The sequence below is a fragment of the Microcebus murinus genome, chromosome 11 (assembly GCF_040939455.1).
Source record: "Microcebus murinus isolate Inina chromosome 11, M.murinus_Inina_mat1.0, whole genome shotgun sequence".
In the NCBI taxonomy this organism is placed as follows: Eukaryota; Metazoa; Chordata; class Mammalia; order Primates; family Cheirogaleidae; genus Microcebus; species Microcebus murinus.
Window position 1 is genome coordinate 28,436,706 of NC_134114.1, and position 26,030 is coordinate 28,462,735.

The 26,030-nt window shown below is 35.8% G+C and overlaps 1 protein-coding gene across 1 annotated transcript in view; it reads left to right on the top strand.

Annotated features, from left to right (window-relative positions):
• WDR70 (WD repeat domain 70) overlaps positions 1 to 26,030 on the top strand; it is a 227,813-nt gene that overhangs the window by 107,687 nt on the left and 94,096 nt on the right. Inside the window, exon 10 of the mRNA XM_012736463.3 lies at positions 24,173 to 24,347. Coding sequence (XP_012591917.1) covers positions 24,173 to 24,347 — 175 coding nt within the window. The remainder of the gene's footprint in view (positions 1 to 24,172; positions 24,348 to 26,030) is intronic.

Genomic DNA, 26,030 nt, shown 5'->3' on the forward strand with positions numbered 1-26,030 from the left:
GCCTGGGGCGTGGTGGCTCATGCCTGTAATCCTAGCACTCTGGGAGGCTGAGGCAATAGGATCTCTTGAAGTTGGGAGTTTGAGACTAGCCTGAGCAACAGTGAGACCCTATGTCTACTAAAAATAGAAAAAATTAGCTGAGTGTGGTGGTGTGTGCCTGTAGTTCTAGCTATTCAGGAGGCTGAAGCAGTAGGATCGCTTGAGCCCAGGAGTCTGAGGTTGCAGTGACCTATGATGACACCACTGTACTCTAGCTGGGGCAACAGAGTAAGACTCCGTCTCAAAAAACATAAAAAATAATAAGTAAATACAGCGAGAGGAATTCCTATGATAGGAACATATAAAAGGAAGCAGCTGAGGGATCAGTGGCTCCCCCCAAGGAAGCGATATAACTAAATAATGAGTGGGGATTAGCCAGAAAAGGGGAACAAAAATAGCATTTTATGCATGGGAAATGTATGTAGAAAGACTTAAAGGCAAGATAAATGGTTGAATATGGCTAGAAATATAGAATAAGTAGGGGCTGTTGGCAAGAGATGAGTGCAGAGTATAATTAGAAACTAGATCATGCAAGATTCTATAAGACATATCATTGTGGAGGGGACATTGGAGGGAAGCAAGACTAGAGGCAGGGGGGGCCAATTAGGAAGTTTTGCAGTAATTTATGCTAGAGGTGGTAGGACCATAAATTGGGGCACTACCATAAATTGGGATGAAGAGAAGTAGATTAATTCAAGTAAAAGGCAAACTTGACAGAACATAGGGATTGACTAAATGGTGAGCATAATAGAGAGAAGAGTCAGAGATGAAGTGTTAAGTTTGACATACTTGTGAAACTTTTTAGAAGTGTCCAGAGACAGCTAGTTTTTTGCCTCTGAAACTCAGAATGTATCTGTTCCAGAGATATAGCTTTGAGAGTCATGAGTATATGGTAATTGAAACTATGGAAGGGATGAGATCAACCAGGCAGGGGGCTCTTCACTTTTGACAAAAGGACCCAGTGCTGAACCATGAGGAAATGATGATATTTAAGAGAGGAGTCTATAAAGAGCACCAAGTAAGATCAACCAGAGAAACAGGAGGAAAACTAAAAGAGTGTAGTGTAACCGAACTAAGAGAATACATTGAGAATGTGAGAATTCTTATCAGGATCAAAGGCTGCTTTGAGGTCAAGTAAAGTGAGGTCCAAAGAATGTCCTTTGATTTTAGGAGCATGTACATATACATACCTTTTGTTTCTAAGTACAAGTTTTTGCCTCCATTTAGAATATTCTTTACCCCTTTTTGTACTTACTGAATTGTCAGTCTTCTTTCAAGATGTTTCTCAAATTTCTCCTTTTCAGTGAAGCTTTTCCCAGCAAAATGATTGCCTTTCATTAGTCTCACAGCTATCATAGCATATATAAGATTCTCATAAATGATTTTGGATACATCTCTGAGTCCTGACAAAATAATGAATTTCTGAATTCACCAAGTTTGTATTAATTTTTTAAGGATGAATTTATTAATATTGTGTTACTTTATCCTTTTATTCTTAACATTCCACATAGTGGTTAGCAAGTAGGTAGGTAGTGCTTAAAATATGTTTGTGGATTTGACTGCTAGATTTTTAATATGGTCCTAGGCAAAAGCAACGTTTAAAATTGCATATTAAAATTCACTTCAAAACCAAAATTTCTAAGTAGTGCTGCCTGTTGGATGAACTCTATCATATATTCATTTCTGTAATAACATTCATAATACGAATTGCATCCTGTTTCATAATGTGCATTATTATTATTTAACGTAGGGGAAGGGGGTGGGGTATATAGGTAACTTTTGATAATTGGCCAGGAATAGACAAGCCTTGTACTTTCAAGTAAGCTTCTGGATCCAAAATGATCTATCAGGAAGGTGCCAAAATATGTAAGAGTCAGTCAAAGAGTCTATTGTTGCCTAGAAGTTAGGAATAAATTTGATAACCTCCACAGGATTATTTTAAGTCCATGTATCCATTTGTGTTAAGTACATTGAGTCACTTCCTATTGCATAATTAAGTTACCTCCATGGGTTTACATTGGAAGAGAGTTACTCTTAAAATCCACTGGAGTGTACTGGGATAGTGACTCAGCATGCAACACTCGTGATGTTGACTGACGAAAAAAACATATATATGTCTTACATTTTTGGTTGTAATATTGAAAATTGGTAACATCCCTTCTCCCTACCTATTGGTAATTTAAGTGTACTTAATTTACTTAAATTCTTCTTTTCTACACCTTTTCTTATATTTTATTGCGGACTTGATTATTTGTTGTGCTTCTGTGTAAAGAATATTCAGAATTACAGGAGCAAAAAGAATGATCTCTGCAGTCATCTGTGGTCAGGAAAACAAAAAGCTAGGGAATGTTAAGATCTGGTTTATGGAGTTTAATGATTGTCTTAGATAACAGGAGCAAAGACCTGCTGAGGTTAAGTAAGGATTTGTAATTCCCATGAAAGCCAAAAGGAGAAGCCAGTGATAACAGCTTCAGAAACCACCCATAAGTAAATTGCTGTGCTGAGGAATTACATCCTGTCACTGAAATATGTGTAAAATTATATGTAAAGGTCAAGAGAGCAGCATTAATATGCATGACCAGATTCCAACACTAGTAGGCAATCCCTTCCCTTAGGCATAAAATGAGATAGTTGAACAGTGTAGGAGAAAAAAGCTGTGTAAGCTTGTGTTGTATAATTCATTTGGTGTTATGACTGTTGAGGTGGTACTAGGAAAGCCTTGTACCACTAAGAAAAGAGGTTATTGGATATATATGGTCTGTGAGAGCCCTGAGAAGTTGGTGTACCTCTGCTGAGCATTATAACCAGTTTTGTTCAGTTGATTGAGCCAGAGTCTTAGGAATTATTCTTGATATTAATAACTCCCTTTCTTTTAACCCTACTTTCACCAGGCCTGTGAATTCTACCTCTAAAAATACATATTGAATCAATTTACTTCTCTCTCACTATTAAATATTATTTGAATAGTGAATGACTGCGTCAGTTGCCCAAGTTCAAATCACCATCCATTCTCAGCAGATCTTTCACTTCCCTTCCTGCCCCCACCCTACTGTCTAACTTAAAACCTCTAGGCTTTGGGCTAATATCCAAAATGTTTATTACTTCCTACATGATAGTGCCTAATCTGGTCCTGGCACTCTATTTCATCACTGCAACTGGTTTTCTGGTCCTCCATATAAATCAGACTCATTCCCATCTCTTGGCTTTAGCACCCTCTTCCTGGAATGCTCTTATTTCCACTCTTCTGACAAACTTTACTTCCTCAACAATACCTTTCTCAGTCTAAATTAAGTTTCTCTGTTATGCTTTTTGAAATTCTTGCACTGTTCTTTCACAAGAACTTGTTAAAGCTGGTAGTTATATAAGCTAATCTGTGAGTCTTTCCTCCTGTGATTTATTCTGCTGCTTTGAAAGCTCAGGAAACTCTCCTGTCTTTTCTTCTTATGGGCATGCTCCTGCAGTTCTCACCTTTCTCCAAGTCACCATCCTCCTTTACTGGCTCATTTCAATCAACTTACTAATATACCCTTCTGTAGCTCTCATTAAACAGTAAGAATAACAAAAAGCCCCCTTTCACTCTACATCCTCCTTCAGTTACTGCCTCTTTAATTTTTTTTTTCTGTTCTCCCACAGCAAAACTTCCAAAGTGAGTTAGTTATCTGCAGTCTCTGTCTCATTTCTTGTCTGTCATTCACCCCATAGCCTATTTCAGTTAAATTTTGATTCACACCATTCCACTGAAAGTACCCTCTTCAGGGTTCTCAATGACCTTCATTTTGTCAAATTCACTGGTTCGTTCTCTCTTCTTTCCTAACTTGACCTCTCAGCAACCCTCAACTCAGTGGACCATTCCTTCTTGAAACACTCTTTCCTCTTGGCTTGTGACTGTTTAATGTGGTTTTCCAGGATGCAGGTGCTGTGATGGAGAGAGGCTGGCAAGAGGCTTATTGAGGGGAGGGGAAAGATACAAAGGGAAGGAAGCAAGATTGGTTAAGTCTTCAAGGTCTAACACCTGTGAACAATGAGTGAGGAGGAAGCAGGATTGGGCAGGGAAAACTTCAGACCATGATGAAGTTCTAACAAAGTCTCTGACAACTCAACTGGGACTCTGGAGCAAAGGTTGCTTGTTAGGGACAACCCATGTTAGATAGACTTGTCCAGGCCATACTACCCAAGGTGTGCTCAGTCATTGCTGGGAAAGAGTATGTCCTTGCTTCAAAAGATAAGCAGAGCCTGAGGCTCTTAACAGCTGAAAGTTGTCAGTTATCTGCACTCCTTACAATTGAATGGCAAATTGTTTCTTTTCTTTTTTTTTTTTTATTTCAGCATATTATGGGGGTACAAATTTTAAGGTTCCATCTCCCTCCATGGCTTGCCCCAGTGACTGCACATTTCATTGTCTTTCCCCTACTTAATAATCACTACTTCTCAGTTTCCTTTGCTTCCTTTTTATCCTGTGCTCAACCTGTTAAAGTTAGTATGTGTCAGGGTTTGATCCTAGACTCTCTCCTCATTTGTAGCTCCTGATCATTTAGATCTTAACTCCAGAATGTCATAGCTTCAGAGATACCTTCCCTGGCTGCTGTATGTAATTTAGCACCTTTCCCTTGATTTTTGTCACACAGCTATATTTTATTTCTTGATACCAGTTAATCTAATCTAGCTATTTAATCTCTAAACTTTATTGTGACTTGGGCAATAAAACAAGTAGGCTCTTTTCAACTTTTAATTAATTGTTAGCTAGCCCTTAATTCCAGCTCTATCAAACAATCCTTTCTTACTGTCTAGTTTATCTAAAGTAAAGAGGCCAAAGTAACTGGACCAGATCCCAGAAATTGAGTTTATATTATGATCATTTTAGGAAGATCTTTGAGTGCTATGCCATAAGTATTTGTAACTTTGCCTTCTAAACTCTCAGAAGCTTCCTCCAAAGAGTGACATCATCAAACTTATTTTTATTTTTGTGATAAAAGGTCATTTTTATGACAAGATAAAGAAGAACCAGGCTAAAGACAGGGAGCTCAGATCAGTCACAAGGTTAGTTCTAGAGTCTAGATAACAGGAGGGATAGTCCAACCCAGGGAACTGGTGAAAGGCACAGATGTTCAGCATGTTTCATAATAGGATTCACCAGAACTTATCGTCTGATCAGATATTCATTCAGTCATGAGTTATTGACACTTATTCCATGTCATACCCTGGTCTGTGTTCTAGGGGATGCTAGTGAGCAAGGCAGATCTGAATATAGTTGGGGAGAAAGACACTGATCAATTGATAATTATGGTTTATAAGAAATCCTTTGAAGCAAACAGGGTAAAATGGTATAGGATGCTGCTGCTGCTGCTGATAAAATAACTCTAATAATAATTAGAGTGGAGAGGGGTCAGGGAAGACTTTCCCAAGGAGAAGAAATTTAAATTGAGAATGGAGGAGAAAAGAGCAGCAACTATGAGGCAAAACGATGTTCTAGACCAGGCTTCCTCAAACTACGGCCCGAGGGCCACATGTGGGCTGCCTAGCATATTTATCCAGCCCTCTGGGTGTTTTTGCCGAAGCTGCCTGTCCTGCTTAGCAGCCGACTCGTCCCGGGCCCACAGTGCGCACTCTCCAATGGTCAGAGGGACAGTGAACTGGCCCCCTGTTAAAAAAGTTTGAGAACCCCTGTTCTAGACAAAAGGCTACATGGGCACTGTGGGGATGGAGAGGAAGGAGTCAAGATGAATGAGATCACCTCCTTGGGCAGTTGCATTAATGCCAATTCTCCCTAAGTGCGACATGGAAAGTAGGAAGAAAAGCCAGTTTGAGGGGAAACATATTACATTCGGTTTTAGACATATTGAGTTCTAGTTGCCTATAGGAAAACCACATGTCTGGTTAATAGTTGGAAATGCAGAATTGCAGCCCAGGTAATAGATAGATCCTTGGATAATAAACTTAGGCCTGAGTCATTATATAGGTGGCATTTGAGCACATAAGGATTTGTACAATTACTTTAGAACACTGAGAAACACCAGCTTTTTAAAGACAAAAGTCAGATGCAGTTCAGCAGAAGAGATGGGAAAACTCAGTGGCAGAAGAGGAAAAGCCTTCAAGGAAAAGATAAGGTCAAGGATGCTTGTAACTGTTATATTTGGCAGCCAGGGTGTCATTGCTGGTCTCACAGAATTTAGTTTCAGTAAAGTGGCAGTACAAACAAGGCTGCATGGAAAACATGAAAGAAATGTTAGAATGGTAGAGAAGGAAAGAAGTGCAGAGAGGTGGAAATAATGGAAGAATTGTTAAGGTGCATGGCTATTGGCAGAGTGGAGAGGAAGAATGAAGCTAATGCTTTGAATAATCATAAACATGTCAACATTTTATAATTTTTGCTTTGTCTGTTTTTGGGCTTTGTACCAGAGCACTGTCATTTAATTTTATAGCTCTAAGTTTAACCAACCCACTGTTAGTGGAGACCACATGAATGGCAGAAAGTTGCAGAGTAGCAGTATAATCAACATGTGGAAGCAGTCTTCCAGTAGTTAACCATTCAGCTGAAATTGTACCCTATTTATGAAATTTTAATTACATACTTACAAATTTCTTGGCAGTGCACTTAATAGTTCTTAATTTTATTGAAGATCAAAGCAAGTTTGTGTTATTTTTATTATTTAATGATTAAGCCGTAATAACATTTGGGGTAATGTTCTTCCTATAATTAAATGCTATGAATTCAATAAACTTATTTGATTCTGTCCTCAAGGAATTCACAGCATGCTATGGAAGAGAAAAATGCAAAGTGTAAAATGTAATATGGTATGACAAGTTTTATAGGAGGAGTGTAACACAGGCCCACAGAAGTGCAGAAAAAGTAATACATTCAGCCTACAGAAGTCAGGAGGTGCTTTCACAGGCAGGCACTAACCTTAACCTGACTCACGTCTCTTCCACATATTGTGTTCACATTTAAATAGGCTCCTTGAGATTTTAATTTTTCTGTATAATTTTAACCCCAGTGTTGCTATTGAATTCTGTTTCTCTAATTTTTTAGTGCGTTTTTCCAAACTCTATGTTCCCTGAAAGGACCACAATTAAGGGAGATATTGGAATGAAGGAACAAGCAAATGAATCAAGGCATGTAACCAAACTAATAGCTTCATAAGGATGTGGATTTCTGTCTGTTTTGTTTAGTGCTTTATTTCCAGCACTTAGAGTAGTACTTGGCATATTACTAGATCCATAAATACTTTTTGACTGAATAGAAGAGAGAAGGAGGGAGGGAGAGAAGGAAAAGAGGAAATTTTTAATGTATTCACTTCTGGAAGAGAAAAGAAGAATGACACAAAAATCCAATTCTGAACAATTTTGGAAAAATTAAACATTTAAAATGAAGATTTGATTAGAGTAAAAAAAAATTGAATTTCAGTGTATTTAACTGTTACCTGTTTCATTATTGTGAATAATCCAACACAATATCATCTTTTTTTCCTTAAAGCTTTCAGTAGATTGGGCACCCACAATGGAATTTTTGCAATAAACAACAGCTTTTATAAACAAGAAATCCTTCATTATATAGTATGGTTTTCTTAGATCATTTTCACCTTGTCTTCAGTTTCTTCTGTTTTGTATTTCCTTAATTTTGCTGTCCTAGGATTTTCAGATAATATATTTAAAAATTATTGGATTTTATTCTGCCATATGATTCTTTAGAAGTCATACTTTTCTTCTTGAAAAAAATATGTACTTCTCAAAAATTAGTATCTTATCTGTTGTATGGCCAAGACAATATACAGCTTATTATAAATATGGAATTATAGTATCCATAAAAACTCATATATTCCTGATATCAACATATGTAGTAGTAAAACTGCTTTATCATTTTATCTATTTAATGAATTCACTTAATTTTAGTTTTTTTCATAGCTCTGTTTTTAATTTTCCACTCTACACATGTGAATCAAATTAAGATAGTTTATTTGGAAGCTATTTTGCCAAGCAGCTATGGAAAGCTTCTTTGGCTTACATTTCAAAATTTTTTCCCTTTGTCTTTGGCCAACAGCTCAACCCCTTTGGTGTCCCATCTGCTTACCACACGACAACTATGGCACATTTCCATTTATCTGGGTCAGAAAATAAAGAAGCCTTCAAGTCAGTCTAGATATTACCTGCCAATGCTGAGAGTCCAATACAGTGTAAAATGGAAAGTTTTGTTTTTGTTTTTCCCAGGGATTGATACAATTAAACCATTACTGTGAAATGCCCTTCATTGAATTTTAGGTGTTACTTAACTTTCAGAACACATAAGTGCTCACCTCAAAGGAATAGCGTGTCATTATACTTCGCTATTACTTTATCACTCATAGTGTTAAGTTCTCATGATTGTACCAGTGATTTGTTTTGCTTTTTGACTGATAACTCTTGACTTAGCTTTCCTTTGAGAGACTAAACTGGTCTAGGGCAGATCTTACTTTTGAAAGTTCAAAGAATTAAATTTTTCTCTAGTATAGTTAGTATTATCTATAAATTAGAAAAATAACTTTTTTTCTTAAACACAAATTATTATCAGTTCACAAATGGTACTATTTATTTTTTCTATTGATTTGTTAATTTGTTTGCTTATTTGTTTTCATGCATCTTATTTCATTCCAAAAAGAATTTAGAAGAAGCTCAAAATAATAAATGTAACACAAGATTATAAAAGTGAAGCATCGGGGTTGTGGGAAAGTAAACGTAAAGGGTTAAAGTTAGTTCACAAAAACTTATTAAAAGAAGGTTTTGCTGGTTAGTGGTAAAGTTAGCTTGTAGATTTGGCTCCAAACTTACTAGTGACCAGAACAGAGATAGAGACATGCTCAGTTAAAAGAGTCCCAGGATCCCTAAGAGGATGAAATAGACCTTTTCCTTTCAATAGAGTATGAAAGAAAAACTTTCCAGGGACCTTCATTTTCCAAGGGACTGTCATTGGTTGATACAGACAATATCCTTAATAATAAACAACAACAGTAAATTTTATAATAATTGAGCATTTGCTATGAATAAGATACTGTGCTAAGTGTTTTGTGTATATTTCTCATTCAATTCCTTAAAATAACTGTGTGTAGTATTTTTTTCAGATTAGGAAACTGAGAAATTGAGAGGTTAAGTGACTTACTCATGATCACACAGTAAGGCGGGAAAGAGGAGTTAAACACAGGCAAATCTGACTTCATTGTCCTTACCCTTTATTATTGTCCTCACCCTTTACTATATTCATGTTGCTATTTTTTATGCACCCCTAAATACAAGTCAAAGCAGAACCTAAAGATGTAACTCAAGAAAAGTCATTCTAAGAGGAGATCTAAGCAATGCAGTCTAAATAAATATAAAATCATGTCTCTGAAGGTCTTACTTGGGCAGAAGTTAACATTGCCTAGAGCTGTGGTTTTAATCTTTATTTGGTCTTTTTGATGACCTAAGGAAGCAGGCCCCAATCTTCTTGGCACCAGGGACTAGTTTCATGGAACACAATTTTTCCATGGATTGGGGAAGGTGGTGAGGGGGGTGGTTCAAGCATGTTACATTTATTGAGCAGTCAAACCTCTCTGCTAATGATAATCTGTATTTGCAGCTGCTCCGAGGCACTTGTTTCACCACCTCAGCTCCACCTCATATCATCAGGCATTAGATTCTCTTAAGGAACCTGCAACCTAGATCCCTTGCATGTGCAGTTTACAGTAGGGTTGGTGCACTCCTGTGAGAATGTAATGCCTCTGCTGATCCAACAGAAGGCGGAGCTTATGTGGTGATACAAGGAATGGAGAGTGGCTATAAATACAGTTGAAACTTCATTTGCCTGCTGCTCACCTCCTGCTATGTGGCCTGGTTCCTAATGGGCCACTGACTGGTACCATAGACTGGTACCACTGACTGGTACCTTCTCATCTATGGTTGGGGACCATAGATCTAAGGGGAATCGACAGACCTTCTCTGCAAAAAATACACATAGATACTATTTTAGGCAACTCACAAACTCCTTCACCTAAAATTCAAAAAACTATCCACAGATCTAGAGTTGGGCAGCAGAGAGACCAAAGCTATGAGTGTACTCTGTGTCAAATGGGGACAGACAGGTTCTTTTGCTTTAATGGGCTATGGAATAATTTAGGCGGCATGTCCCTTCTTAAGGCCTACATCAGGAGATATTTTACTAAATTCCCAATCCTAGATCTCACAGTACTTCAGACAACTCTGGAGGGGCCGTGGGGAAAGTATATGAAAACTTCAAAAAAAACCTAAAGCAGTATCTGTCTTACTAGTATGTTTGATATTTGATGGTCTCCTACTCAGTTATAGCATGGATTGTTTTAGCCGTTATATTCTTGTCTTCATTTCTCCTGGACTAAATATAAGTGTTGTGCTGTCCACTTTATTTAGACTAATTAACTATATGGATAGATAGAAACTAAACTATGAAATAAAGCCTTTTAATATTTTAGGGAGACATGTAGTGAATTAAGTCCTTCTAACAGATGTCTAGGAATGTAACCCAAGAATGCTCTGCTTACTTAGCAGTGTCTGGCCTAATTTTATACAATGATTGTACAACCAGAGATTCACACACAATTAACCTTGAGGTATTAAGGTGAAGGTAAGTGCTTTACAACCAGAATAACCTGGATTAGAATTCTAACTCTGCCACTATTAACTGTGTAACCATGGACAGATTGTGTAACTTCTCACACATCATCTGTAAAATGGTGATGGTAAAGGTACCCATTAATATTTTATTAATATTATTGTACTTAACAGTAATTCTGCGGGCAAATAGCATCTCTTTATGTTTGTTGGTGTAATCGTAAAGGGCTTATGTAACTGGAAATCATGTGGAGAGTATTCTGATTTCAAGTTCTGTTTTCACCATGGGTTGTCCTTGTGTGTAGCAAGCATTTCCTTAGCATGTCCCCACCAGTGTCTTTTCTCAAATGACCTGTTTCTGATGGCTTAGGTGGTTCCATTTGCTTTATTGATCCTAGTAGTTCATATCCTCTGTGCACGGTTCTAAACTATGTTATGGTGCGTTTTAAAACCTTTTCTGTTCCACCTTGTTATTTCCCCATTTGAACTCTGTGCCTCAGCTGTTGCTGATTCTTCTCCTACATGCTGCTACTCCTCCTCTGCACACAGAAAAAATTATCCCCTTGGAGATATTGAAGAGACTAGATCAGAGTTTATTCAGGGGAAAATGCCCGGCTTATGAACAAATGTGTCACAGGTCTGGGGTGTGGAGAAAGTATAAGGAATGTGAGACAGAGACGGGTAATCACAGTAGGTGGAATTCCTTATATTTGTGTCCTTTTGAAAATATTTTCTCATTTATTATCTTCATTGAGAGATGAAAGTTGGTTATTTTGTTAAATAGGACTACATTTTTGTAACATAATATACTTTATAGTAGCAAGACTTTCAGAGTAACTCCTTATGCCTAAAAGATGCAAAATAGAAATAATATTTATCTTTATTTTGCATTCGTTTTTCTATAGACATGAAAATTGTGCAGTATTCTTTCTCAACTGAAAGTAGTACTTGAACCATCAATATTTACAGCATATAAATCCAAAATTGTTATGGCTTTACCTGTTTTGTAGATGCATATAGATAAGACTATGAGCCATGAGGTAGATAGTAATGTGCCTTGATAGCAAGTCCATTAGTTGATTATTCTATTCAAGTGAATGTTGATGTTAATTATTACTTAATCCTTTTGTGCCTTTTATCTCTACAAAAGAGAGAAAATAGTAGTACCTGCTTCAGAGAGAGTTGTGAATGATAAAGTGCTTAGAATGGTGCCTGCTTCATTATGAGTACTTAAATGTTACCTCATGATTATGAGTCCAAATCTTAGCTCTTATTTAGATTATTAGTCCAGTATTAATTTTCAAACACATTTTGGCATTTCATGACTTCTGGGAATAATCCTCCAAGTACAGAGTTCTGTTGTAGATTAATTTGTTAGAGATATTGAAAAGGTTTACTATTTCTGGTGTAAACTTCTAATATAACATTGACTGTGCTACTTAATTCTACAATTTGATTAAGGATTGTTTAACTTTTCAGTCGAGAAAAACCATCCATTCTCTTTCAAAAGAAGAGTATTTATCTCATTTTCAAATTTGCACTGAATCACTCTTTGGCACATATAATTTTATCTTTTGAATCTGTTTTGCAGATGTGGAATCTGCTGCTTTAAAACTTGGTTGGTTGAGTGAAAATTTTGTATATGTATTATATTTCAGAGGCATTAAAAAATAATGATAGCTGTAATCATGTTAAACTTTAGCAGTTTGTTGGGAAGCCTGCCTGCACCTGCTGATACCCAGGAAGAAATTGGTCCAGAAGCAATAGTGAGCCCTGGCAGCATCTGTAGTAAAGGAGTAGATAGAGGCAGATTTCTGTAAGCTTTTTTATACCCACTTTATCCTGTGCTGGCCACTATAATCTTTTTCCTCTGCCTCTGTATCTCCCATTTCCCACATCCACCCACTGTGGTCTGATTTGCTCTTGTCAGAAGGTAGTGACATAGCATTACTTCTTAACATCGTAAAACAGTCGTCTGTAATTATAGGCATACTACATCTCTCTCAACATTTTAAAGCCAAATCCACATATGATTTCTTATCTTTTTTTTTTTTTGAAACAGAGTCTCGGTTTGTTGTCCAGGCTAGAGTGAGTGCCGTGGCGTCAGCCTAGCTCACAGCAACCTCAAACTCCTAGGCTCGAGCGATCCTTCTGCCTCAGCCTCCCGAGTAGCTGGGACTACAGGCATGCGCCACCATGCCTGGCTAATTTTTTATATATATATCAGTTGGCCAATTAATTTCTTTCTATTTATAGTAGAGACGGGGTCTCGCTCTTGCTCAGGCTGGTTTTGAACTCCTGACCTTGAGCAATCCGCCCGCCTCGGCCTCCCAAGAGCTAGGATTACAGGCGTGAGCCACCGCGCCCGGCGATTTCTTATCTTGATACATGTTTTAAGAGTAATTAATTAGGGAAATAGAATTAATAACTTGCTTTATGCCCCGGATGGATTTGTCGTGAGTTTCCCACTCCCCAGTCAAATATGACAAAGAAATGTAGTTGGAAAGTTATAAAATTCTTCTGTTTGTTCTCAGTGCCTCTCCAGAAGAGTTGATTTCCATCAGTGACTTCTTCATTTTCATTTTCAATTGGCCAAAAATATATATTAATAGAAACACTGGATCTTTACCATTTTAATTTCTTTTTTCAGTATATTTCTGTCTTCTCAATTTATTCTCCATTTATGTGAATAACAGCATCATTCTCCTATTGATTCAGTATCTTCGTGGGACATTGTCTTCATTCCTTCTTGGCTCTATACCCTGGGTGAGGCTCTGTTAGTGGAGCATCATTCCAGGCTGACTTTGGTGCACAACACTTGTGCAGGAGGGCAGTTCAGACCTGCCCATCATGAGTCCACACCCCTTATTGGGGTTGATTCTCTGTTGCCTTTCTAAGGTTTACAGAGTACTGTGTACACTTCCTAACTGGGTTTGCAAAGCCTTACCCAACCTAGTCCTAGCCTGTTTCCACCTTCATCTCCAGATATGTGTGCATGACACACACACTCACATACACACACACACACACTGCAACTATATCAGATTATTCACCATTCCTTTCAGTACTTTAATAGCTCATGGTTTTCATTCTGCCATAAACTCTCCTTCAAATCTGTCTTTCAACTCCTACTTATTATTTAGGAGCCAAATCAAAAGTTTCATCCTCTCCCTATCCTCTATTCCTAGTTCCATTCCTCTTCCTCTTAGCCAGATTTTTTTTTTTTTTTTTTTTGAGACAGAGTCTCGCTTTGTTGCCCAGGCTAGAGTGAGTGCCGTGGCGTCAGCCTAGCTCACAGCAACCTCAAACTCCTGGGCTGGAGTGATCCTTCTGCCTCAGCCTCCCGGGTAGCTGGGACTACAGGCATGCGCCACCATGCCCGGCTAATTTTTTATATATATATCAGTTGGCCAATTAATTTCTTTCTATTTATAGTAGAGACGGGGTCTCGCTCTTGCTCAGGCTGGTTTTGAACTCCTGACCTTGAGCAATCCGCCCGCCTCGGCCTCCAAGAGCTAGGATTACAGGCGTGAGCCACAGCGCCCGGCCTCTTAGCCAGATTTTATTGATTCCTGTCTATATGTAAATAGCATTTTATGCATGACCACTCATCACCTGCTCTCTCTCCCTCATTGCTTCTCACTCTTAATTCCATGGCATTCTTACTTCTGCCCCATCATTCTACTGAAACTGATTTTATAGAAGTCATCTATGATCTCTAGTCTATTAAATCTTGTGAAGGCCTTTTAGGTTTTTGTTTCTTTGTTGTTGTATATGTTGTTGTTTCTATGTTTCTATGTTGTTGTTTTTTAGGATTGAAGGCCAAAATTCAATCCCAAAAAGTTGCAATTGTTAATTTCTCTTTGGTTTGACACTCTTGATCACACCTTCCTTTTAAGCTTTCTCCTTTAGCTTCCTAACACTGCCCCTCTCCTCTTAACCTCTTTCTTATCTCCTATGTAGCTCTTTTTCATTTTTGCTGCCTATTCTCTAAATGACTGTTCCATAAGAGTCTACCTTTGAAGGCCCCACGGTTTTATATTTCTGTCTATGTTCTAATGACTGCTAATTATATTTCTTTCACCTAGACCCTATTTAACAAGATTCTCTACCTGGATATCACATAGTTATCTGAACCTTAACCTGCTATTACCTCCTCTACCAAAATTATCTTCTGTCTCATACCATACCTTCCACAGGCCTGCCTCACTGGGTAGCACTGCCACTCTAGCCCACCTCAGAGTTATTTTTTCTTCTCACTTTCCCTGTTCTATTTCCTTAGTGCAGGTTGTATCATCTCTCACCCGGACTTTCTAACCTACAGACTTATCCCTTCCCAGCAGTCTTTCCCACTGCCATCCAAATGTCTTTCTAAAACACAAGTCTGAAATTATGTAATTTAAGCCACTCCTCTATTTAGTGGCTCCATAGGTCTCCTAGAGTAGAAAGCCTCTAATCCCAACAAATCTCAGAAGATACCCTTAACAATCTGGTACTCGCCAATAATTTTTACAATCTCATCTTCCACTTATGTCCACTGTGCACTTCATCTTCTTGTCAGAGCAAAGTACTTTTTGTTCCTAGATAGACTGTGCTTTTTCAAGCCCTCTTATTTTTGCATCTTTTACACCAATTTCTAGGATTCACTCTTACCCCCACCTATACCCCCACCCCAACCTGTGAATTTTACCCACAGAATCTTAGCTCTCCCAAAATTCATACCTCTGTAGGATCCTTCTTAGCTCTTTCCCAATGAAATACCTCCTTCTCTTCTCTGGGTGGCTGCCTCATGATGCAATTACATTTTTTCTGGTTTTTCTTCCCTTTTAGATTATGTGTTCTTAGAGAATAGGCTCTTTTGTATCCTAAGTATCCACCAAGGTACCTATCCTATAGAAAGTATTAATATTAATACTTAATTTGTTGAGTTGGGGCTCCATGGCTTATTGCTTATAATACATTTTCACCAGCCAGGGTGTGGTTTCTGTGAAGGCAAAGGGCCTATTCTATTCATCCTTTTTTCTTCAGGGGTAGGAACAGCACTTATGCCTCAACAAAATTAATTGAAGCAAATTGTTTTCAAGAACATTTCAAGAGAACTTAAGAATAAAGCAGTACTAAGATAGGTAGATGGATGGATAGATCCTAAGATACATATGTATATAAAATTACATATATGGTGTAGGATTTTAATTTTATTGAAAGTCTATTATTTCTTAAAAAACTATGCTAGATGTTAAGAAAATAAAAGATGTCAAGATGGTTATCTGTATGGAAAATATTAATTTGGTATTTTGGAAAGTATATGAAGGTCTTCATATATTCTTTTGAAATAAATGTAAAGCATCTTTGCTATAAGTCTGAACAGAACAATTCTCAACATCTACCTGTGAGTGTTCTGTTAGAACACTGTACTGCATGTCCTGGTAACTTTATGATAGGTTAAATTAAAAGGCATTAGAAGAAAAAAAAGAAACTACATCAACATGCTTGAGTGCATGTCAGTGTTCCCTTTCTGCCCTGCCCTCTTCTCTCTTCCCTTTTTCTTCCTTCCTTTTTTCCTCCCTCCTTACTATATTTAAGGTCACTGATTGAAATATAGATATGCATACATTATGTAAAAATACATAATGTATTCTGTATATAGTACTCTATATATACTATATATATAGTATATATATATATGTCCTATTTGTGCACTACCCTTTAATTTGGTATAAATTTGACATATGATATAGGGTTTTAATTTGCTATTGAGTACTATTTTCCTGCTGTAGTCCATCAAGTCACTTGGACTAGAACTCTCTATGTAATGTGGGATTCTTGCCTTCTTAATCTATATACCAAATCCTGATCTTTCTTCCTATTTGATTTAATGAAATAAAATACTGTAAAAGTGCTTCATGAAGAGCTTTGGGGTTGTTTAGATTATAAGAACAGGTATATTTTTTGTCTAGTAAGAATGTTGGTATATATTTTAAATTGGGAATCTCTTCCAGTTATATTTTATCAACTTCCTCATCTGAGATTTCCTAAAATGTCCCTCAGAAATATTTAATTAATCAATGATGGTCTTTTCTGGGAATTTAATAGGATTTACAGCTATGCTGATTCTGGCTGAAACTAGAAAAGGATGGGGCAATTCAGTGGTTTTTAGTATATTTACAGAGTTGTGCAACTATCATGATAATCTGATTTATAGCATTTCTGTCACCCCCCAAAGAGACCATGTCTAGTCACTCCCTATTTCTATCACCAGCCCTAGTCACTAATCTGCTATCTATATATTTGCCTTTATGGACATTTCAGATAATTCAAATCATGTAATATGTGATCTTGTGTCTTTATCTTCTTTTATTTGGGATAATGTGTTTTGAGGTTCATCCATGCTGTAGTATATAGTGGGTTGAATGGCAGCCACCTAAAAGATAGGTCCATATCAGATCCCTGGAGCCTGTGAATGGTACCTTGTTTGGAAAATGTACATTGTACATCTACAGTTAATTGCAGATGTAATTCTTAAGGATTTTAAGATGATAACCAACAAGTATCCCTATAAGAGATAGAAGATGAGAAGACACACAGAGGCAAAACCATGTAAAGATGACAGCAGAGATGGGAGTGTTGTATTTGTAAGTCAAGGAAGCCAAGGAATGCTGACAGCCACTAGCAGCTTGAAGAGGGAAGGAGGGATTCTCCCCTAGAACCTTCAGAAGTTGTGTGGTGCTGAGGACACCTCAATTTCAGACTTCTGGCCTCCAGAACTGTGAAAGAATACATTTTTGTTGTTTGAAGTAACCCAGCTGTGGTTATTTGTTATGAGAGCTTCAGGAAAGTAATATTTAGCATATAGCATTACTTTGTTTTTATTGCCAAATAATATTTTATTATATGGCAATTTCACATTTTGTTTATCTACTCACTGCTGATGGACATTTGAGTTGAATAAGGCCTGTGTGAACATTGATGTATACATTGTTAAGTGGGCATATACTTTCAATTCTGTTGGGTAGGTATCTAGGAGTAGAAATGCTGAGTCATGTGGTAAATCTATGCTACAGACTGAATATTTGTGTCCCCACCAAATTCATATGTGGAAATCCTAACCCCCAAGGTGATGGTATTGGGAAGTGCAGCCTTTGGGAGGTGATTAGGTCACAAGGGCAGAACCTTCATTAATGCCCCTATAGAAGACACCTAGGAGAGGTCTTGCCCTTCTGCCATGTGAGGTTATAGAGCAAATATGACCATCTGTGAACCAGGAGGTGGGCCCTCACTAGATACCAAATCTGCTGGCACCTTGGTCTTAGATTTCCCAGCTCCAGAACTGTGAGAAATAAATTTTTCTTGTTTATAAGCCACCTAGTTTATGGCATTTTTTAATAGCAGCCTGAATGGACTAAGACAATCTTCCAGTCCATGAGCATGGGATATCTTCCTATTTATTTGTATCTTCTTCAATTTCCTTCATCAATGTTTTATGGTTTTCAGTATACAATTCTTTCACTTCCTTGTTTAAATTTATTCCTAAATTATTATAAATGGGATTATTTTCTTAATTTCTTTTTTGGATAGATTTTTGTTAGTGTACAAGTAGAAAATCCAAACTGACCAATAATGAATAAGGAGATTGAATTGGTAAGAAGTCTGCAATCAAAGAAAAGCCCAGGACCTGATGGCTTCACTGCTGAAGTGAAGCTTCACTTCTATGAAGCTTCACTTCTATGGCTTCACTTCTATGAAGCATTTAAAAAACTAATACCAATTCTTCTCAAACTTTTCTAAAAAATGAAGAGGAAGGAATAATCCAAATGTATTTTATGAGTCCAGTATTTTCCTGATACCAACGCCAGACAGGGACACTATAAGATAAAAAAAACTGCAGGATAATATCTCTGATAAACACAGATGCAAAGAGCCTCAACAAAATATTAGCAACTGAATCCAACAGCATATTAAAAATATCATTCACCATGATTAAGTGGGATTTATCCCAGAGGATGCAAGGATGATTCAACATATGTAAATCAATTAAGTGTGACACACCATAATAACAAAATGAAGGATAAAAAACGACAGGATTATCTTAACAGATGCATAAAAAGCATTTGATAAAATTTAGTGTTCATTCATAATAAAAACTCACAACAAAATAGATATAGAAGGAATGTTTCTTGATACAATAAAGGCCATATATGACAAGAATCAGTGTTGAAAAGTTGAAAATTTTTCCTCTAAGAACAGGAACAAGACAAGTATGCCCACTCTGACTACTTACACTCAACAGTACTGGTAGTCCTAGCAAGGACAATTAGGCAAGAAGAAGAAAAGGCATCCAAACAGGAAAGGAGGAAGTGAAATTGTCTCTGTTTGCTGATGACTTGATCTTATATATAGAAAACCCTAAAGAGTCTACCAGAAAACTGTTAGGACTGGTAAACAAGTTTAGTATAGTTGCAGGTTACAAAATCTTTGTTTGATATTTTATAAAACAACCCACCTGTTTTACAAAGTGGCCATACCATTTTACATTTTTACCTGTAATATATGAGGCTTCCAGTGTCTCTGCCTCCTTACCAACCCTTTTTATTGTCTGTCCTTTTTCATTATAGCATTTCTATAGAAAATGCCATTGTGATTTTGATTTGCATTTTCTTAATGACTGATGATGTCAAGCATCTTTTCATGTGCTTTTTGGGCATTTGTATATTTTCTTTAGTGAAACATATATTCAAATATTTTACCCATTTAAGAAATTGGTTGTCTTTTTATTTAATTTGAAATTCTTAAAAAATATTCTGGATACCCAGTACCTGATGAGATATATGATTTATAAATATTTTCCCCAAATCTGTGGCTTTTCTTTTCACTTTCTTCATGATATTTTTTGAAGCACATAAAGTTTTAATTTGATGAACTCTAGCTTATCTTTTTTCCCTTCTTTCATCATTTGCTTTTGGTGGTATATCTAGGAATTCATGGACTGGTCCAAGGTCATGAAGATTTACTCCTATATTTTCTTTTAAGATTTTTTTTACATTTAGATCTGTGATTCATTTTGAATTAATTTTTGTCTGATATGTGAAGTAAAGGTCCAAATTCCCTTCTTACATATGATAGCCAATTGTCCCAGCTTTATTTGTTGAAAAGACTATTTCTTTTCCACTGAATTGTTTTGATCTTTGTTGAAAATTAATTGGCTATAAATGTAAGGGTATAAGTGGTTACTTATTATAGCATTCACTCCTAATTCTAACTCTAGATTTCATAAATCCTTTTTACTTTTTCAAACCCTTTGATTGAATGAATATTCTGAGAGTTTGTTCTGGAACCATATAACTTCAATAAATATAAATATAAAACATTATCACCAAATAAATTTCTTCTAAATACAATTGCATTATTATTGCAATTAGTGTTTACATGTATATGTGCATATGAATTGTATGTGCCTCCAGTGTGTGTTTATAAAAATAATTGTGGGTTTATATAGAAGCTAGAACATTTTTCCCATTTATCTGGAACTTCAGTACCTTAATATTTAGGCATTTTTGAAAAGAAGTTCTTTCTTGTTGGCTTTGTTCTTCCAAGAAAGCCAGCAAGTTTTAGACTTTTACATGGCTCACGTTCTTTGTGTAGTCTTTCAAGAAAAAATTAAACCAAGATCTCTTAAGTGATTTCCATGCAAAATTAATGCTTCCCTTGACTTCTGCCAAATGCTGTGATGCATTTATGTAGCAGATGCCAGAAAGTTTAGAACTTGTATCTGGAAAGAATTCAAACTTTTAAGACAGAAAGCATTTGTGCCTGGGGCAATGTAGTGACCCCACCTGTGTCATTTTCCTGTCTTCTGGATGTTTTCATTGTATGTCCAGTAAGACCCAGGCAGATCCTTCTTCTATTTTTAAATCTTTTTTATGAAAGGCAGTTTTAATTTTACAAGACCAGATATTGCTCCAAGTTTCAAAATATGTGTTCTTCAGCATAAAATGTTTTGACAGATACCTAACGGCCTAGCACTTTAGCATCCATGTTTTAGGCATAGATTCAGAGAAACAGAGCCATAAAACCATAGTGTAATTAGTCACTATCAGATGCTAATACATGAATTTGTATTTCATACATCTGTATTCTAGGTAAACTGCTTTTTTCCCCTTTCCCTTATTTTGATAACTAACTCAACCTGTTAATATACCACTGAAATACATGGAAATACTTAGATGTTGGATTTATTAGCTTTGATATTTTATTTATGGTGTAAGAGGAAGAGCAAAAAGGACCTAGTATTTATTGAGTGCCTACTGTGTTCCAAGTATTATCCTAGATGTGTTTATATCCCTAATCTCATTTAATCCTCACAGCCCCTCATTGTTGGTATTATTATCCTAGTTTTAAAGATGAAGAACTTTAAACAAGCCAGATAATGATACTTTATGCTTGTGTGGGGCCTTTCAAATCATAATTCTAAAGTATCATCTGACATTCGGGGATGTTCAGTTATAAAAAAGAGAAACTATCATAATTTATCTCCACTGTTGCAGTGTTGAGGGCAGAAAGAAAAGACAAATACAATATTCTTCAACTCTTTGTGCTTATCTTTTAGAAACATAGTGAACAGAGTTAAGGCACAAGTAAGCAATATAGAATACATTTCATGGGGGAAGGCTTTATAGTTCTCAGACACAGCTAGGACTGAAACAATTGGATATCCATATATAAAATTAAAAAAAAATCAACCTTGACTCTCATACCATATGCCACATGTAAAAAAATAATTCAAATAGATTATAGACCTAGTTGTAAAACTTAAAACTATAAAATTTGTGGGAGAAAGGAGAATTTCTACAGCCTTGAGTTAGGCAAAGATTTTTTAGATATGATACCCAAAAATATCAATAAATTGGGCTGCCTTAGCCTGTTTTGTGTTGCTGTAACAGAATACCTGAGGCTGGGTAATGTATGAGAAAAGAGGTTTATTTAGGTCACAGTTCTGCAGGCTGGGAAGTACAAGAAAAACATGGTGCAGGTATTTCTTGGCTTTTGGTGAAGACCTCCTGCTGCTTCTACTCATGGCAGAAAGGAGAAGGGGAACAGCCTGTGCAAAGAGATCACATGATCAGGGAAGAAGCAAAAGAGAGAAACCCAAGAAGCCAGACGTTTTAAAAACAACCTGCTCTTGTGGAAACTCATGTCCAGAATATTTAAAGAACTCTCAAAATTCAATAATAAGAAAATGTGACTTAATATTTTAAAAATGGACAAAAGATGTGAACAGATACATCAAGGAAGAGAAATGAATGATAAATTATATGTGGAGAAAGATCCTCAACATCACTAGTAAATGTAAATTAAAATCACTTATACTATCACTACATACCTATTAAAATGACTTATGATGTAATGTGGATATATGTCCCCTCCAAATCTCATGTTGAAATTTGGTCTCCAGTGTTGCAGGTGGGGGTCTGATGGGAGGTGATTGGATCATGAATTATATGGTTATAAGTGTGGACTTGCTGTTTCACCTTTTATTCTGTTAAGTTTGTTTTCTTATTTTGAAGCTCTGTTATTAGGGGTATATGTATTTAGGATTATTATTTCTGTTGATCACTTGACTCTATTATTGAAACTTTTCTCTTTGTCTCTGGTTATATTCCTTGTTCTGAAGTCTAGTTTGACTTTAATGTGATCACTCCAAGTTTTTTTTGATTGTTTACATGATACTTTCCTCCTATCTTTTACTATTAACCTAAGTCTTTATATATATAATTATATATAAAAACATATATATAATTATATAAAGATAGATATAGGTACATATAATTATATATTATATATAAATATATAATTTATATCTACCTATAGATATAGATAACTCTATGTAACTATATAGTATATAATGACATATCTATATATAACTATATAACTACATATAGAGATAATATATGTATATAAAGATTTAGATAGATTAATATTAATAATAAAAGGGTTGAAAGAGAGTACCATGCAAATAATCAAAAAGCCCCTGGAGTGACAATATTATTGTCTATCTGTATATATAATATACATTATCCATGTTATATATATTAATTAACATATTAACTAATTAGAATATTAATTAAAGATAGAATCAGCTTGTGCCTTGTTTTTCTTTAATCCAGTAGAATCTTTTTCTTTAATTGGAGTTTTTAGGACATTTTCAATTAATGTAATCATTGATAATGGATTTATATCTGCCATGTTTGTTTTGTATTTATCATATTGTTTTCATTTCTCATCTTTTTCTGTTTTTGATAGAATATTTTTGTTTTCATTCATTTTATCTCCATTATTATATATTCATTAAAAATGTGTTAGCAATGGCGTTAGGGTTTGTAACAAACGTCTTTAGTGTATCATATTCTCTCTTCAAATAATTTGCCATTTTGAGTATAGCTTAAAACTATATACTTTCATTCTCCCCTCCCAACCTCTGTTCTATTATTGCCATATATTTTATTTGGACAAATGTTATAAAACTCACAATACAGTGTTACTATTTTTGCTTTAAGCCTTTTATTTTTAAAAGAGATTTAAACATCTTTTTAAAATGCCTTTTACATTTACTCTTATTTTTATGTTTGTTTTCTTTATGTAGATTCAGATTTCCATTTGTGTCATAGTTGTTCTGCCTTAAGAACTTCCTTTAACATTTCTTGTACTATATGACTGATGACAATGAATTGCCTCAGCTTTTTTCCATCTGAAATTGAAGTTGATTTCAACTTATTTTGAAATATATTTTCACTGGCTATAAAATATTGGATTGAGAATTTGTTTTTTCTTTCAGAACTTTAAAGCTGTTGTTTCATAGTGGTTTGGTTTGCATAGTTTCTACCAAGAAGTTGCTGACCTCATCTTTATGTTTCTCTATTTTATGCTTTTTTCCCCCCTTCCTCTGAGTCATATGGCTTTTGTTCTACCCTCCCTCAGTGGCTGTGCTCATTTGCCTGGGACTGTGGTAGGAGCGTGTTCTCCCCCTGCCCCAGGCTTAGACTGCTGTTGCTTGTTACTTGGTGAAAACTCAGGCGCAGTCAGCTGCATTTCTACTCCTCCCCAAGAGGAGCATGACTTTTTTAGTGACTTATTTTTCAGTGTGTTTTCTGGTGTTATAGAACAGTGCAGTAACACATGCAAGTAATTTACAAATTAATGTGCCTATATAGAGGGCATACATGTAACAGTTTTACTGATCAGCACATATAGTCAGAAGAGTTTGGAAGCCACTGCATTAGAGGGTCAGAACTAATAACTCTGAAAGATTTGAAGTAGAAATTGCTACGTTCTGATGCGATGACAACATGACTCAGATGGTTCATTTTATTTATTTCTGTGAGTAACCTCTTTTATAAGTGGAGAAAACCCGTTTACAGTACGTGTCTTGTTTTATTTAAAAATAATTATTAGATTTATGTGCTTAAAAGGTGAGGCAATATTTATGGACTCTTTTTCATTTAAAATTCCTTTCTTTTTTATCAATGAAAAATTTCCTGGTCCTTTTTAGGACTGTGAGGACATGGGAAGTTGAAAATCCAAAGAAGCAAAAAAATGTCTTTAAGCCACGGACAATGCAAGGCAAAAAAGTCATTCCCACTACGTGCACGTATAGTAGAGATGGAAACCTCATAGCAGCTGCCTGCCAGAATGGAAGCATACAGATCTGGGACCGAAATTTAACTGTAAGTCAAGGACATTTAAATATTCTTTCCTTAGAAGATAACTACCTTATAAAGACAAACATGTTAAAATATTATGAAGGTCAATTTCCTGAGTATAGACCTAATTTAAACTTTAGTGTTAGTTGATCAAACATTGGGACTTTTGCAGTAAACAGCATTTCAGCAAGCATTCCAGCTTAGTATTTTCCAGTGTGTATTAGATTTTGCTTTTAAAATAAGTTTGCTCTTTTGGGTATAAAATTTAAAGAGCACAGTGCAGTTTATTATATGGCATCTCAATTTATTTGATTTTTTTTTCTTTTCTCTCTCTCTTTTTTTTTTTTTGAGACAGGGTCTCACTTTTGTTGCCCGGGCTTAACTGCTGTGGCGTCAGCCTCACTCTCAGCAACTTCAAACTACTGGGCTCAAGTGATCCTACTGCCTCAGCCTCCCGAGTAGCTGGGACTACAGGCACGTGCCACCATGCCTGGTTAATTTTTTCTATATATTTTTAGTTGGCCAATTAATTTCTTTCTATTTTTAGTAGAGTAGGGGTCTCGCTCTTGCTCAGGCTAGTTGCAAACTCCTGACCTTAAGCAATCCCACCTCGGCCTCCCAGAGGGCTAGGATTATAGGCGTGAGCCACTGGACCCGGCCAATTTATTTGATGTTTTTTTTTCAATTTATTTGATTTTGAAAGTGAAGAATTTGACAGTAATATCAAACCAAGACTAAGTAAAGCCTTTGAAAGAATACCCTTCAAAAGGTTTAAGAAAAATTCAAAAAGTCCAGGATGATCTATCAGCTTTTTTTGCAATTATTTCCATAGTAATTTAAATAATATTTTGTTTTAATATTCTATGATGTTCCATTTGTATAGGTTCCACATTTTTTCTATACGGTTTTAGCTCATTATTAGAATAAATAAATTTTGGACATGGAAGGGAGCATACAATCTATGGAAATAATGGATACAAAAGCTCTCACCTAATTTTGTGAATTGCCAAAAAGCTTTAAAAAAAAGGGTTGTATGTATAGATGGTAAAATTTTGGAATGAGGCTAGGGAACCAGTGTTAAAATTCAACAGAAATGTTATAATACAATTTGTATAGCTTCATTTTAATAAAAGGATCTGGTCAAATTATTAAGTCAATAAATATTTATTGAATATGTACTATGTGTTAGATACTATTCTAGTGCTGAGGATACATATCAAAAATTTCTGCCTTCATGGAGTTTTCATTCTAGGTTTTAAAAAAAATTAGAAAAATATTCCTTTTAGCTTTGCCCATCAAAAGTTTACATTTTGAAAGGGACCCCAGGAAACAGATGTATTAAAGTCAGTTGTGATAGAAGAAGTAATAAGTAATGGTGGGGGTAAAAATCCATGCTTATAATGCTGGAAATATCTTTGGCATTTTCTGTTTGTCAGATCTTTTTATTTCTGTTTTCATCTCAATTATAAACCCCATAAAGCTTCATAACAGCGCTGAGATTTTAAAACTCCTTTGAATTGTAAACTCAGTTTTAACCAAGCAATAAATTTTTTAGTAACTGGCTTTCGTCGACTCTGGGTGCTGTTGATTTAAACATGGAAATTCTAAAACACGTGGTTTTCTTGTGTAGCTTTAATAATAATGTTTTTGGTGTATATAGTGCACGTGTATCTGGTTTTCTCTTAAAACCCACATAATTTTATAAGT